This window comes from Bombina bombina, chromosome 4 (genome assembly GCF_027579735.1).
Source record: "Bombina bombina isolate aBomBom1 chromosome 4, aBomBom1.pri, whole genome shotgun sequence".
Taxonomy (NCBI): Eukaryota; Metazoa; Chordata; class Amphibia; order Anura; family Bombinatoridae; genus Bombina; species Bombina bombina.
The window spans coordinates 1,230,376,425-1,230,391,291 of record NC_069502.1 but is presented as its reverse complement, the minus strand read 5'-3'; the positions used below and the strand labels follow the sequence as shown (position 1 = coordinate 1,230,391,291).

The window sequence follows — 14,867 nt, the reverse complement described above, 5'->3', positions numbered from 1 at the left end:
ACATGCGCACAGCAAGGGGATGACACACATACATACACACACATACACCATGACATGCGCACAGCAAGGGGATGACACACATACATACACACACATACACCATGACATGCGCACACACATACACACACATACACCATGACATGCGCACAGCAAGGGGATGACACACATACATACACACACATCATGACATGCGCACAGCAAGGGGATGACACACACATACACACACATACACCATGACATGCGCACAGCAAGGGGATGACACACATACATACACACACATACACCATGACATGCGCACAGCAAGGGGATGACACACATACATACACACACATACACCATGACATGCGCACAGCAAGGGGATGACACACACATACACACACATACACCATGACATGCGCACAGCAAGGGGATGACACACATACACACACATACACCATGACATGCGCACAGCAAGGGGATGACACACACATACACACACATACACCATGACATGCGCACAGCAAGGGGATGACACACATACATACACACACATACACCATGACATGCGCACACACATACACACACATACACCATGACATGCGCACAGCAAGGGGATGACACACATACATACACACATCATGACATGCGCACAGCAAGGGGATGACACACACATACACACACATACACCATGACATGCGCACAGCAAGGGGATGACACACACATACACCATGACATGCGCACAGCAAGGGGATGACACACATACATACACACACATACACCATGACATGCGCGCACACACATACACACACATACACCATGACATGCGCACACACATACACACACATACACCATGACATGCGCACAGCAAGGGGATGACACACATACATACACACACATACACCATGACATGCGCACACACACACACACACATACACCATGACATGCGCACAGCAAGGGGATGACACACATACATACACACACATACACCATGACATGCGCACAGCAAGGGGATGACACACATACATACCTTTGCGCGGTGCTGAAATGTGCATCTTTCATTATAATCTTGAAATCGCTTCTCCTGACGTGCAGCTTTACTGACCTGTTTGTGAGATAAAAAGTCTGATCTTAAACATTTTTCCCCCCTCTTTGTAACGCTGTAATATGTAAATCCCTATATGTATATGTACAGGGATATTTTGACATATGTGTGTTCAAATTTTGTTTGTTTCTTTTTCCTGTTTTTAATATTGTTTGTATAAATTACAACAGCAGATCATTGCTGTTGTTTGAAAATCAATAAAATAAATATTTAGTTATAACACACACAAAAGGAAATTTATGCTTACCTGATAAATTGATTTCTTCTACGATATGACGAGTCCACGGATTTCATCCTTACTTGTGGGATATTATCCTCCTGCTAACAGGAAATGGCAAAGAGCACCACAGCAGAGCTGTATATATAGCTCCTCCCTTCCCCTCCACCCCCAGTCATTCGACCGAAGGTTATAGGAAGAGAAAGGAAAAGCTAAAAGGTGCAGAGGTGACTGAAGTTATAAATAATAAAAAACATAATCTGTCTAAAATTGACAGGGAGGGCCGTGGACTCGTCGTATCGTAGAAGAAATCAATTTATCAGGTAAGCATGAATTTCCTTTTCTTGTACAAGATACGACGAGTCCACAGATTTCATCCTTACTTGTGGGATACAATACCAAAGCAACAGGACACGGATGAAAGGGAGGGACAAGACAGAGACCTAAACGGAAGGCACCACTGCTTGAAGAACTTTCCTCCCAAAAACAGCCTCAGAAGAAGCAAAAGTATAAAATTTGGAAAAAGTATGAGGGGACGACCAAGTCGCAGCCTTACAAATCTGTTCAACAGACTGTCCAGCAGTCTCATATGCCAGGCGGATGATACTTCTCAGCCAGAAAGAGAGGTAGCCGTAGCTTTCTTACCCCTACGCTTTCCAGAATAAACAATGAAGATGATTGATGGAAATCCTTAGTTGCCTGTAAGTAAAACTTTAAGGCACGGACCACGTCCAAGTTATGTAACAGACGCTACTTCTTAGAAGAAGGATTAGGACATAATGAAGGAACAATAATTTCTTGATTAATATTCTTATTTGAAACAACCTTAGGAAGAAATCCAGGTTTGGTACGTAAAGCCACCTTATCAGAATGAAATATGAGATAAGGCGAATCACACTAACGCTGAAAGCTCAGAAACTCTTCGAGCAGAAGAAATAGCAACCAAAAACAGAACTTTCCAAGATAACAATTTTATATCTATGGAATGTAAAGGTTCAAACGGAACCCCTTGAAGAACTCGAAGAACTAAATTCAAACTCCAGGGAGGAGTAATTGTACTAAATACAGGCTTAATTCTGGTTAGAGCCTGACAAAAAGACTGAACATCTGGCACAGCTGCCAAACGTTTGTGAAACAAAATTGCTAACGCAGAAATTTGTCCCTTTAAGGAACTAGCTGATAATCCTTTCTCCAATCCTTCTTGGAGAAAAGACAGAATCCTAGGAATCCTAACTTTACTCCATGAGTAGCCCTTGGATTCACACCAATAAAGATATTTACACCATATCTTATGATAGATTTTTCTAGTGACAGGCTTTCTAGCCTGTATCAAAGTACTGATAACAGAATCAGAGAATCCTCGCTTCAATAAAATCAAGCCTTCAATCTCCACGCAGTCAGCTGCAGAGAAGTTAGATTTGGATGTTGGAAAGGACCTTGAATGAGAAGGTCCTGTCTCAAAGGAAGTTTCCACGGTGGTAATGAAGACATGTCCACTAGATCCGCATACCAAGTCCTGCGTGGCCACGCAGGCGCTATCAGGATCACCAAAGCTCTCTCCTGTTTAATTTGAGCAATCACGCGTGGAAGGAGAGGAAACGGTGGAAACACATAAGCTAGGCTGAACGACCAAGGCACTGCCAAGGCATCTATCAGTTCGGCCTGGGGATCCCTCAACCTGGATCCGTATCTTGGAAGCTTGGCATTCTGTCGAGATGCCATCAGATCCAATTCCGGTTTGCCCCATCGGAGAATCAATGAGGCAAATACCTCTGGGTGGAGTTCCCACACCCCCGGATGAAAAGTCTGTCTGCTTAGAAAATCTGCTTCCCAGTTCTCTACTCCTGGGATGTGGATTGCTGACAGATGACAAAAGTGGGCCTCCGCCCAAAAGATTATCTTGGATACCTCTCTCATCGCTAAGGAACTCCTTGTTCCCCCCTGATGATTGATCTAGGCCACAGTCGTGATTTTGTCCGACTGGAATCTGATGAATTTGGCCGAAGCCAACTGAGGCCACACCTGAAGCGCATTGAATATTGCTCTCAGTTCCAGAATATTGATTGGAAGTAGAGACTCCACCTGAGTCCAAACACCCTGAGCCTTCAGGGAATTCCAGACTGCATCCCAGCCCAGAAGGCTGGCGTCCGTTGTCACTATCACCCACAAGGGTCAGCTGAAGCAAGTCCCCTGGGAGAGATGATCCAGCGACAACCACCAAAGAAGAGAATCTCTGGTTTCTTGATCTAGATTTATCTGAGGAGATAAATCCGCATAATCCCAATTCCACTGTCCGAGCATGCACAGCTGCAGCGGTCTGAGATGAAAGCGAGCAAACGGAATGATGTCCATTGCCGCTACCATTAATCCGATTACCTCCATACACTGAGCCACTGATGGCCGAGGAATGGACTGAAGTGCTCGGCAAGTATTTTGAATCTTTGATTTTCTGACCTCCGTCAGAAATATTTTCATGGCTACCGAGTCTATCAGAGTTCCCAAGAAGAGAACTCTTGTCTGTGGGACAAGTGAACTTTTCTCTATGTTCACCTTCCAGCCGTGAGTTCTCAGAAAAGAAAGCACTGTGTCCGTGTGAGATTTTGTCAGATGATATGTTGACGCCTGGATCAGAATATCGTCCAGATAAGGCGCCACCGCTATGCCTCGCGGTCTGAGAACCGCCAGAAGAGACCCTAGAACCTTTGTGAACATTTTGGGTGCTGTGGCCAACCCGAAGGGAAGAGCCACGAACTGATAATGTTTGTCCAAGAAGGCAAACCTTAGAAACTGATGATGATCCTTGTGGATAGGAATATGAAGGTAAGCATCCGTCAAGTCCACGGTAGTCATATATTGACCCTCCTGGATCATTGGTAAAATTGTTCGTATTGTCTCCATCTTGAATGATGGAACTCTTAGAAATTTGTTTAGATACTTGAGATCTAAGATGGGTCTGAACGTTCCCTCTTTTTTGGGAACTACAAATAGATTTGAGTAAAACCCCTGCCCCTGTTCCAATCTTGGAACTGGACAAATTACTCCCATGGTAAAAAGGTCTTTTACACAGCGTAAGAACGCCTCTCTTTTTATCTGGTTTGCAGATAATTTTGAAAGATGAAATCTCCCTCTTGGGAGAAAGTCCTTTAATTCCAATTGATAACCGTGGGTCACTATTTCTAGTGCCCAGGGGTCCTGAACATCTCTTGCCCAAGCCTGGGCAAAGAAAGAGAGTCTGCCCCCTACTAGATCAGGTCCCGGATCGTGGGCCGCCCCTTTATGCTGTCTTAGGAGCAGCAGCGGGCTTTTTGGATTGTTTACCTTTATTCCAGTTCTGGTTGGGTCTCCAGACTGCCTTAGATTGGGTAAAATTCCCTTCCTGCTTTGTGGAAGAAGAGGAAGCGGGGGGTCCTCCTTTAAAGTTCCGAAAGGAATGAAAATTATTTTGTTTACCCCTCATCTTAAGAGATTTATCCTGAGGTAGGGCATGACCTTTACCTCCTGTAATGTCAGAAATGATTTCCTTCAATTCAGGCCCAAAAAGGGTCTTACCTTTAAAAGGAATAGCTAAAAGCTTAGTTTTTGATGAGACATCAGCAGACCAAGATTTGAGCCACAATGCTCTATGTGCTAGAATAGCAAATCCTGCATTCTTTGCCGCTAATTTAGCAATTTGAAAAGCGGCAGCAGTAATAAAAGAATTAGCTAACTTGAGAGCCTTAATTCCATCTAAGATGTCATCTAACCGAGTCTCAACCTTAAGAGACTCTGCTAGAGCCTCAAACCAAAATGCTGCTGCAGTAGTTACTGGAACAATGCAAGCCGTAGGTTGTAAAAGAAACCCCTGATTAATAAATAATTTCTTTAGTAGATCCTCTAACTTCAGTACAAGAGATACACAATGTTTGAGGGGGTTGCAGAATAGCTTCTAAACACATAGAACAACGAGATTCAGATTCCTCAATGTCAGACATGTTGAAAAGACTAGTAATAACCACAAAAGTTGTTTAAACACTTATTTATTGCTTAAAATAAACTTTTGAAAAAACGTGTACTGCGCCTTTAAGAAAGAAAAAGTGAACAATTTTTCCAAAATGCTTAAATAACGTTAAATTAACTCCAAATTTAACTTTAAAATCGTTGGTTCATCCAAAAATTACTGCACCCAGAAGGGCAGAAATAAGGCTCTTTAAGTACTTAGATCAACAATTTGTCAATTTACAGTCAAAAACAGAATTTATGCTTACCTGATAATTTACTTTCTCCAACGGTGTGTCCGGTCCACGGCGTCATCCTTACTTGTGGGATATTCTCTTCCCCAACAGGAAATGGCAAAGAGTCCCAGCAAAGCTGGTCACATGATCCCTCCTAGGCTCCGCCCACCCCAGTCATTCGACCGACGGACAGGAGTAAATATATAAAGGAGAAACCATATGATACCGTGGTGACTGTAGTTAGAGAAAATAATACTTCAGACCTGATTAAAAAACCAGGGCGGGCCGTGGACCGGACACACCGTTGGAGAAAGTAATTTATCAGGTAAGCATAAATTCTGTTTTCTCCAGCATTGGTGTGTCCGGTCCACGGCGTCATCCTTACTTGTGGGAACCAATACCAAAGCTTTAGGACACGGATGAAGGGAGGGAGCAAATCAGGTCACCTAAACGGAAGGAACCACAGCTTGCAAAACCTTTCTCCCAAAAATAGCCTCCGAAGAAGCAAAAGAATCAAATTTGTAAAATTTGGCAAAAGTGTGCAGTGAAGACCAAGTCGCTGCCTTACATATCTGGTCAACAGAAGCCTCGTTCTTGAAGGCCCATGTGGAAGCCACAGCCCTAGTGGAGTGAGCTGTGATTCTTTCAGGAGGCTGCCGTCCGGCAGTCTCATAAGCCAATCGGATGATGCTTTTAAGCCAAAAGGAAAGAGAGGTAGAAGTCGCTTTTTGACCTCTCCTTTTACCAGAATAAACAACAAACAAGGAAGATGTTTGTCTGAAATCTTTAGTAGCCTCTAAATAGAACTTTAGAGCACAGACAACGTCCAAATTGTGTAACAAACGTTCGGGCCTAGATTTGGAGTTTGGCGGTAGAAGGGCTGTTAACGCTCCGCAGGCTTTTTTCTGGCCGCACCATAAATTTAACTCTGGTATCGAGAGTTCAAACAAATGCTGCGTTAGGCTCCAAAAAAGGAGCGTAGAGCATTTTTTCCGCAAATGCAACTCTCGATACCAGAGTTGCTTACGGACGCGGCCAGCCTCAAAAACGTGCTCGTGCACGATTCTCCCATAGGAAACAATGGGGCTGTTTGAGCTGAAAAAAAACCTAACACCTGCAAAAAAGCAGCGTTCAGCTCCTAACGCAGCCCCATTGTTTTCTATGGGGAAACACTTCCTACGTCTGCACCTAACAACCTAACATGTACCCCGAGTCTAAACACCCCTAACCTTACACTTATTAACCCCTAATCTTCCGCCCCCGCTATCGCTGACCCCTGCATTTTTTTTAACCCCTAATCTGCCGCTCCGTAAACCGCCGCAACCTACGTTATCCCTATGTACCCCTAATCTGCTGCCCTAACATCGCCGACCCCTATATTATATTTATTAACCCCTAATCTGCCCCCCTCAACGTCGCCGACACCTGCCTACACTTATTAACCCCTAATCTGCCGAGCGGACCGCACCGCTACTATAATAAAGTTATTAACCCCTAACCCGCCTCACTAACCCTATCATAAATAGTATTAACCCCTAATCTGCCCTCCCTAACATCGCCGACACCTACCTTCAATTATTAACCCCTAATCTGCCGAGCGGACCTCACCGCTATTCTAATAAATGTATTAACCCCTAAAGCTAAGTCTAACCCTAATACTAACACCCCCCTAACTTAAATATAATTTACATCTAACGAAATAAATTAACTCTTATTAAATAAATTATTCCTATTTAAAGCTAAATACTTACCTGTAAAATAAATCCTAATATAGCTACAATATAAATTATAATTATATTATAGCTATTTTAGGATTAATATTTATTTTACAGGCAACTTTGTAATTATTTTAACCAGGTACAATAGCTATTAAATAGTTAAGAACTATTTAATAGTTACCTAGTTAAAATAATAACAAATTTACCTGTAAAATAAATCCTAACCTAAGATATAATTAAACCTAACACTACCCTATCAATAAAATAATTAAATAAACTACCTACAATTACCTACAATTAACCTAACACTACACTATCAATAAATTAATTAAACACAATTCCTACAAATAAATACAATTAAATAAACTAGCTAAAGTACAAAAAATAAAAAAGAACTAAGTTACAAAAAATAAAAAAATATTTACAAACATAAGAAAAATATTACAACAATTTTAAACTAATTACACCTACTCTAAGCCCCCTAATAAAATAACAAACACCCCCAAAATAAAAAATTCCCTACCCTATTCTAAATTAAAAAAGTTACAAGCTCTTTTACCTTACCAGCCCTGAACAGGGCCCTTTGCGGGGCATGCCCCAAGAATTTCAGCTCTTTTGCCTGTAAAAGAATAAATACAATACCGCCTCCCCCAACATTACAACCCACCACCCACATACCCCTAATCTAACACAAACCCCCCTTAAATAAACCTAACACTAAGCCCCTGAAGATCTTCCTACCTTGTCTTCACCATCCAGGTTCACCGATCCGTCCTGAAGAGCTCCTCCGATGTCCTGATCCAAGCCCAAGCGGGGGGCTGAAGAGGTCCATGATCCGGTCAAAGTCTTCATCCAAGCGGGGCAGAAGAGGATCTTCCATCCGATTGAAGTCATCATCCAGGCGGCATCTTCTATGGTCTTCCATCCGGAGCGAAGCGGCAGGATCCTGAAGACCTCCAGCGAGGAACATCCATCCGGACCGACGACTGAACGACGAATGACTGTTCCTTTAAGGGACGTCATCCAAGATGGCGTCCCTCGAATTCCGATTGGCTGATAGGATTCTATCAGCCAATCGGAATTAAGGTAGGAATTTTCTGATTGGCTGATGGAATCAGCCAATCAGAATCTAGTTCAATCCGATTGGCTGATCCAATCAGCCAATCAGATTGAGCTCGCATTCTATTGGCTGATCGGAACAGCCAATAGAATGCGAGCTCAATCTGATTGGCTGATTGGATCAGCCAATCGGATTGAACTTGATTCTGATTGGCTGATTCCATCAGCCAATCAGAAAATTCCTACCTTAATTCCGATTGGCTGATAGAATCCTATCAGCCAATCGGAATTCGAGGGACGCCATCTTGGATGACGTCCCTTAAAGGAACAGTCATTCGTCGTTCAGTCGTCGGTCCGGATGGATGTTCCGCGCTGGAGGTCTTCAGGATCCTGCCGCTTCGCTCCGGATGGAAGACCATAGAAGATGCCGCCTGGATGATGACTTCAATCAGATGGAAGATCCTCTTCTGCCCCGCTTGGATGAAGACTTTGACCGGATCATGGACCTCTTCAGCCCCCCGCTTGGGATTGGATCAGGACATCGGAGGAGCTCTTCAGGACGGATCGGTGAACCTGGATGGTGAAGACAAGGTAGGAAGATCTTCAGGGGCTTAGTGTTAGGTTTATTTAAGGGGGGTTTGTGTTAGATTAGGGGTATGTGGGTGGTGGGTTGTAATGTTGGGGGGGGGGTATTGTATTTATTCTTTTACAGGCAAAAGAGCTGAAATTCTTGGGGCATGCCCCGCAAAGGGCCCTGTTCAGGGCTGGTAAGGTAAAAGAGCTTGTAACTTTTTTAATTTAGAATAGGATAGGGAATTTTTTATTTTGGGGGTGTTTGTTATTTTATTAGGGGGCTTAGAGTAGGTGTAATTAGTTTAAAATTGTTGTAATATTTTTCTTATGTTTGTAAATATTTTTTTATTTTTTGTAACTTAGTTCTTTTTTATTTTTTGTACTTTAGCTAGTTTATTTAATTGTATTTATTTGTAGGAATTGTGTTTAATTAATTTATTGATAGTGTAGTGTTAGGTTAATTGTAGGTAATTGTAGGTAGTTTATTTAATTATTTTATTGATAGGGTAGTGTTAGGTTTAATTATATCTTAGGTTAGGATTTATTTTACAGGTAAATTTGTTATTATTTTAACTAGGTAACTATTAAATAGTTCTTAACTATTTAATAGCTATTGTACCTGGTTAAAATAATTACAAAGTTGCCTGTAAAATAAATATTAATCCTAAAATAGCTATAATATAATTATAATTTATATTGTAGCTATATTAGGATTTATTTTACAGGTAAGTATTTAGCTTTAAATAGGAATCATTTATTTAATAATAGTTAATTTATTTCGTTAGATGTAAATTATATTTAACTTAGGGGGGTGTTAGTGTTAGGGTTAGACTTAGCTTTAGGGGTTAATCCATTTATTATAGTAGCGGTGAGGTCCGCTCGGCAGATTAGGGGTTAATAATTGAAGGTAGGTGTCGGCGATGTTAGGGAGGGCAGATTAGGGGGTTAATACTATTTATTATAGGGTTAGTGAGGCGGGTTAGGGGTTAATAACTTTATTATAGTAGTGCTCAGGTCCGCTCGGCAGATTAGGGGTTAATAAGTGTAGGCAGGTGTCGGCGACGTTGAGGGGGGCAGATTAGGGGTTAATAAATATAATATAGGGGTCGGCGGTGTTAGGGGCAGCAGATTAGGGGTACATAGGGATAACGTTGGTGGCGGCGCTTTGCGGTCGGAAGATTAGGGGTTAATTATTTTAAGTAGCTGGCGGCGACGTTGTGGGGGGCAGGTTAGGGGTTAATAAATGTAATATAGGGGTCGGCGGGGTTAGGGGCAGCAGATTAGGGGTACATAAGTATAATGTAGGTGGCACTCGGCAGATTAGGGGTTAAAAATTTTAATCGAGTGGCGGCGATGTGGGGGGACCTCGGTTTAGGGGTACATAGGTAGTTTATGGGTGTTAGTGTACTTTAGGGTACAGTAGTTAAGAGCTTTATGAACCGGCGTTAGCCAGAAAGCTCTTAACTCCTGCTATTTTCCGGCGGCTGGAGTTTTGTCGTTAGAGCTCTAACGCTCACTTCAGAAACGACTCTAAATACCGGCGTTAGAAAGATCCCATTGAAAAGATAGGATACGCAAATGGCGTAGGGGGATCTGCGGTATGGAAAAGTCGCGGCTGAAAAGTGAGCGTTAGACCCTTTAATCACTGACTCCAAATACCAGCGGGCGGCCAAAACCAGCGTTAGGAGCCTCTAACGCTGGTTTTGACGGCTACCGCCAAACTCCAAATCTAGGCCTCCTTCTTTGAAACTGGATTCGGACACAAAGAAGGTACAACTATCTGCTGGTTAATATTTTTGATAGAAACAACTTTAGGAAGAAAACCAGGCTTAGTACGCAAAACCACCTTATCTGCATGGAACACCAGATAAGGAGGAGAACACTGCAGAGCAGATAACTCTGAAACTCTTCTAGCAGAAGAAATTGCAACCAAAAACAAAACTTTCCAAGATAGTAACTTAATATCTATGGAATGTAAGGGTTCAAACGGAACCCCTTGAAGAACTGAAAGAACTAGATTTAGACTCCAGGGAGGAGTCAAAGGTCTGTAAACAGGCTTGATCCTAACCAGAGCCTGAACAAATGCTTGAACATCTGGCACAGCTGCCAGTCTTTTGTGTAGTAAGACAGATAAAGCAGAGATCTGTCCCTTTAGGGAACTTGCAGATAATCCTTTCTCCAAACCTTCTTGAAGAAAGGAGAGAATCTTAGGAATTTTTATCTTATTCCATGGGAATCCTTTGGATTCACACTTACAGATATATTTTTTCCATATTTTATGGTAAATTTTTCTAGTTACAGGTTTTCTGGCCTGAACCAGAGTATCTATCACCGAATCTGAAAACCCACGCTTTGATAGAATCAAGCGTTCAATCTCCAAGCCGTCAGTTGGAGGGAGACCAGATTTGGGTGTTCGAATGGACCTTGAACAAGAAGGTCCTGTCTCAAAGGTAGCTTCCATGGTGGAGCCGATGACATATTCACCAGGTCTGCATACCAAGTCCTGCGTGGCCACGCAGGAGCTATCAAGATCACCGAGGCTCTCTCCTGATTGATCCTGGCTACCAGCCTGGGAATGAGAGGAAACGGTGGGAATACGTAAGCTAGGTTGAAAGTCCAAGGTGCTACTAGTGCATCTACTAGAGTCGCCTTGGGATCCCTGGATCTGGACCCGTAGCAAGGAACCTTGAAGTTCTGACGAGACGCCATCAGATCCATGTCTGGAATGCCCCATAATTGAGTTATTTGGGCAAAGATTTCCGGATGGAGTTCCCACTCCCCTGGATGAAATGTCTGACGACTCAGAAAATCCGCTTCCCAATTTTCCACTCCTGGGATGTGGATCGCAGACAAGTGGCAGGAGTGATCCTCCGCCCATTGATTTATTTTGGTCACTTCTTTCATCACCAGGGAACTCTTTGTTCCCCCTTGATGATTGATATAAGCAACAGTCGTCATGTTGTCTGATTGGAACCTTATGAATTTGGCCTTTGCTAGTTGAGGCCAAGCTCTGAGAGCATTGAATATCGCTCTCAGTTCCAGAATGTTTATCGGGAGAAGAGACTCTTCCCGAGACCATAGACCCTGAGCTTTCAGGGATTCCCAGACCGCACCCCAGCCCACTAGACTGGCGTCGGTCGTGACAATGACCCACTCTGGCCTGCGGAAGCTCATTCCCTGGGACAGATGGTCCAGGGTCAGCCACCAACGGAGTGAATCTCTGGTCTTTTGATCTACTTGAATCATTGGAGACAAGTCTGTATAATCCCCATTCCACTGTTTGAGCATGCACAGTTGTAATGGTCTTAGATGAATTCGTGCAAAAGGAACTATGTCCATTGTTGCAACCATCAATCCTATTACTTCCATGCACTGCGCTATGGAAGGACGAGGAACAGAATGAAGCACTTGACAAGAGCTTAGAAGTTTTGATTTTCTGACCTCTGTCAGAAAAATCCTCATTTCTAAGGAATCTATTATTGTTCCCAAGAAGGGAACTCTTGTTGACGGGGACAGAGAACTCTTTTCTTTGTTCACCTTCCATCCGTGAGATGTGAGAAAGGCTAGAACGATGTCCGTATGAGCCTTTGCCTTTGACAGGGACGACGCTTGTATTAGAATGTCGTCCAAGTAAGGTACTACTGCAATGCCCCTTGGTCTTAGAACCGCTAGAAGGGACCCTAGCACCTTTGTAAAAATCCTTGGAGCAGTGGCTAATCCGAATGGAAGAGCCACAAACTGGTAATGTTTGTCCAGAAAAGCGAACCTTAGGAACTGATGATGTTCCTTGTGGATAGGGATATGTAGGTACGCATCCTTTAGATCAGATCCACGGTAGTCATCAATTGACTTTCCTGGATGGTGGGTAGAATCGTTCGAATAGTTTCCATTTTGAACGATGGTACCCTGAGAAATTTGTTTAGGATCTTCAAATCCAAAATTGGTCTGAACGTTCCCTCTTTTTTGGGAACTACGAACAGATTGGAATAAAATCCCATTCCTTGTTCCTTTATTGGAACTGGGTGTATCACTCCCATCTTTAACAGGTCTTCTACACAATGTAAGAATGCCTGTCTCTTTATTTGGTTTGAGGATAAGTGAGACTTGTGGAACCTTCCCCTTGGGGGTAGTTCCTTGAATTCCAGGAGATAACCTTGAGAAACTATTTCTAGCGCCCAAGGATCCTGAACATCTCTTGCCCAAGCCTGAGCAAAGAGAGAGAGTCTGCCCCCCACCAGATCCGGTCCCGGATCGGGGGCTACTCCTTCATGCTGTCTTGTTAGCAGTGGCAGGCTTCTTGGCCTGCTTACCTTTGTTCCAGCCTTGCATTGGTTTCCAGGCTGGTTTGGGTTGTGAGGCATTACCCTCTTGCTTAGAGGATGCAGAATTAGAGGCTGGTCCATTTCTGCGAAAGGGACGAAAATTAGGCTTATTTTTAGCCTTAAAAGACCTATCCTGTGGAAGGGCGTGGCCCTTTCCCCCAGTGATGTCTGAAATAATCTCTTTCAAATCAGGTCCAAATAAAGTTTTACCTTTGAAAGGAATGTTAAGTAATTTTGTCTTGGATGATACATCCGCTGACCAAGACTTTAGCCAAAGCGCTCTGCGCGCCACAATAGCAAACCCTGAATTTTTCGCCGCTAATTTTGCTAATTGCAAAGCGGCATCTAAAATAAAAGAGTTAGCCAATTTAAGTGCGTGAACTCTGTCCATAACCTCCTCATATGGAGTTTCTCTACTGAGCGACTTTTCTAGTTCCTCGAACCAGAACCACGCTGCCGTAGTGACAGGAACAATGCATGAAATTGGTTGTAGAAGGTAGCCTTGCTGTACAAAAATCTTTTTAAGCAAACCTTCCAATTTTTTATCCATAGGATCTTTGAGAGCACAACTATCTTCCATAGGAATAGTAGTGCGTTTGTTTAGAGTAGAAACTGCCCCCTCGACCTTGGGGACTGTCTGCCATAAGTCCTTTCTGGGGTCGACCATAGGAAATAATTTCTTAAATATAGGGGGAGGAACAAAAGGTATGCCGGGCTTTTCCCACTCTTTATTTTCTATGTCCGCCACCCGCTTGGGTATAGGAAAAGCGTCGGGGGGCACCGGAACCTCTAGGAACCTGTCCATCTTGCATAATTTCTCTGGAATGACCAAATTGTCACAATCATCCAGAGTAGATAACACCTCCTTAAGCAGTGCGCGGAGATGTTCTAATTTAAATTTAAATGTCACAACATCAGGTTCAGCTTGATGAGAAATTTTTCCTGAATCTGAAATTTCTCCCTCAGACAAAACCTCCCTCATGGCCCCTTCAGATTGGTGTGAGGGTATGTCAGAACAGTTATCATCAGCGTCCTCTTGCTCTTCAGTGTTTAAAACAGAGCAATCGCGCTTTCTCTGATAAGTAGGCATTTTGGATAAAAGATTTGCTATGGAGTTATCCATTACAGCCGTTAATTGTTGCATGGTAATAAGTATTGGCGCACTAGATGTACTAGGGGCCTCCTGCATGGGCAAAACTGGTGTAGACACAGTAGGAGATGATGTAGTATCATGTTTACTCCCCTCATTTGAGGAATCATCTTGGGCAATATCATTATTTGTGGCAGTACTGTCCTTACTTTGTTTGGACGCTATGGCACAATTATCACATAAATTTAAATGGGGAGACACATTGGCTTTCATACATATAGAACATAGCTTATCTGAAGGTATAGACATGTTAAACAGGCTTAAACTTTTTTCAGAGATTCTTAGATCCACACACATGCATCTGCATGCCCTTTTCTCAAAAAACAACTGCGCATTAATGGCGCGAAAATGAGGCTCAGTCTATGACTAGAAAGGCCCCCTGGCTGAAAAAGGTGTCCAATACAGTGCCTGCCGTTTTATAAACGTTCCCCAAGATTATAAATGTCAATTGTTAGCCTAAATTTGAATAATATGCACAAATAAAGCAATCGATTTAGCCCATAAAAATGTCTACCAGTTTTTTAGCCCATAATAAG

The 14,867-nt window shown here is 42.9% G+C and overlaps 1 protein-coding gene across 1 annotated transcript in view; it reads right to left on the bottom strand.

Moving 5' to 3' along the window:
* CUL9 (cullin 9) overlaps positions 1-14,867 on the bottom strand; it is a gene marked incomplete in the record, with an annotated part of 1,346,550 nt that overhangs the window by 208,046 nt on the left and 1,123,637 nt on the right. Inside the window, 1 exon segment of the mRNA XM_053712774.1 lies at positions 1,007-1,081. Coding sequence (XP_053568749.1) covers positions 1,007-1,081 — 75 coding nt within the window.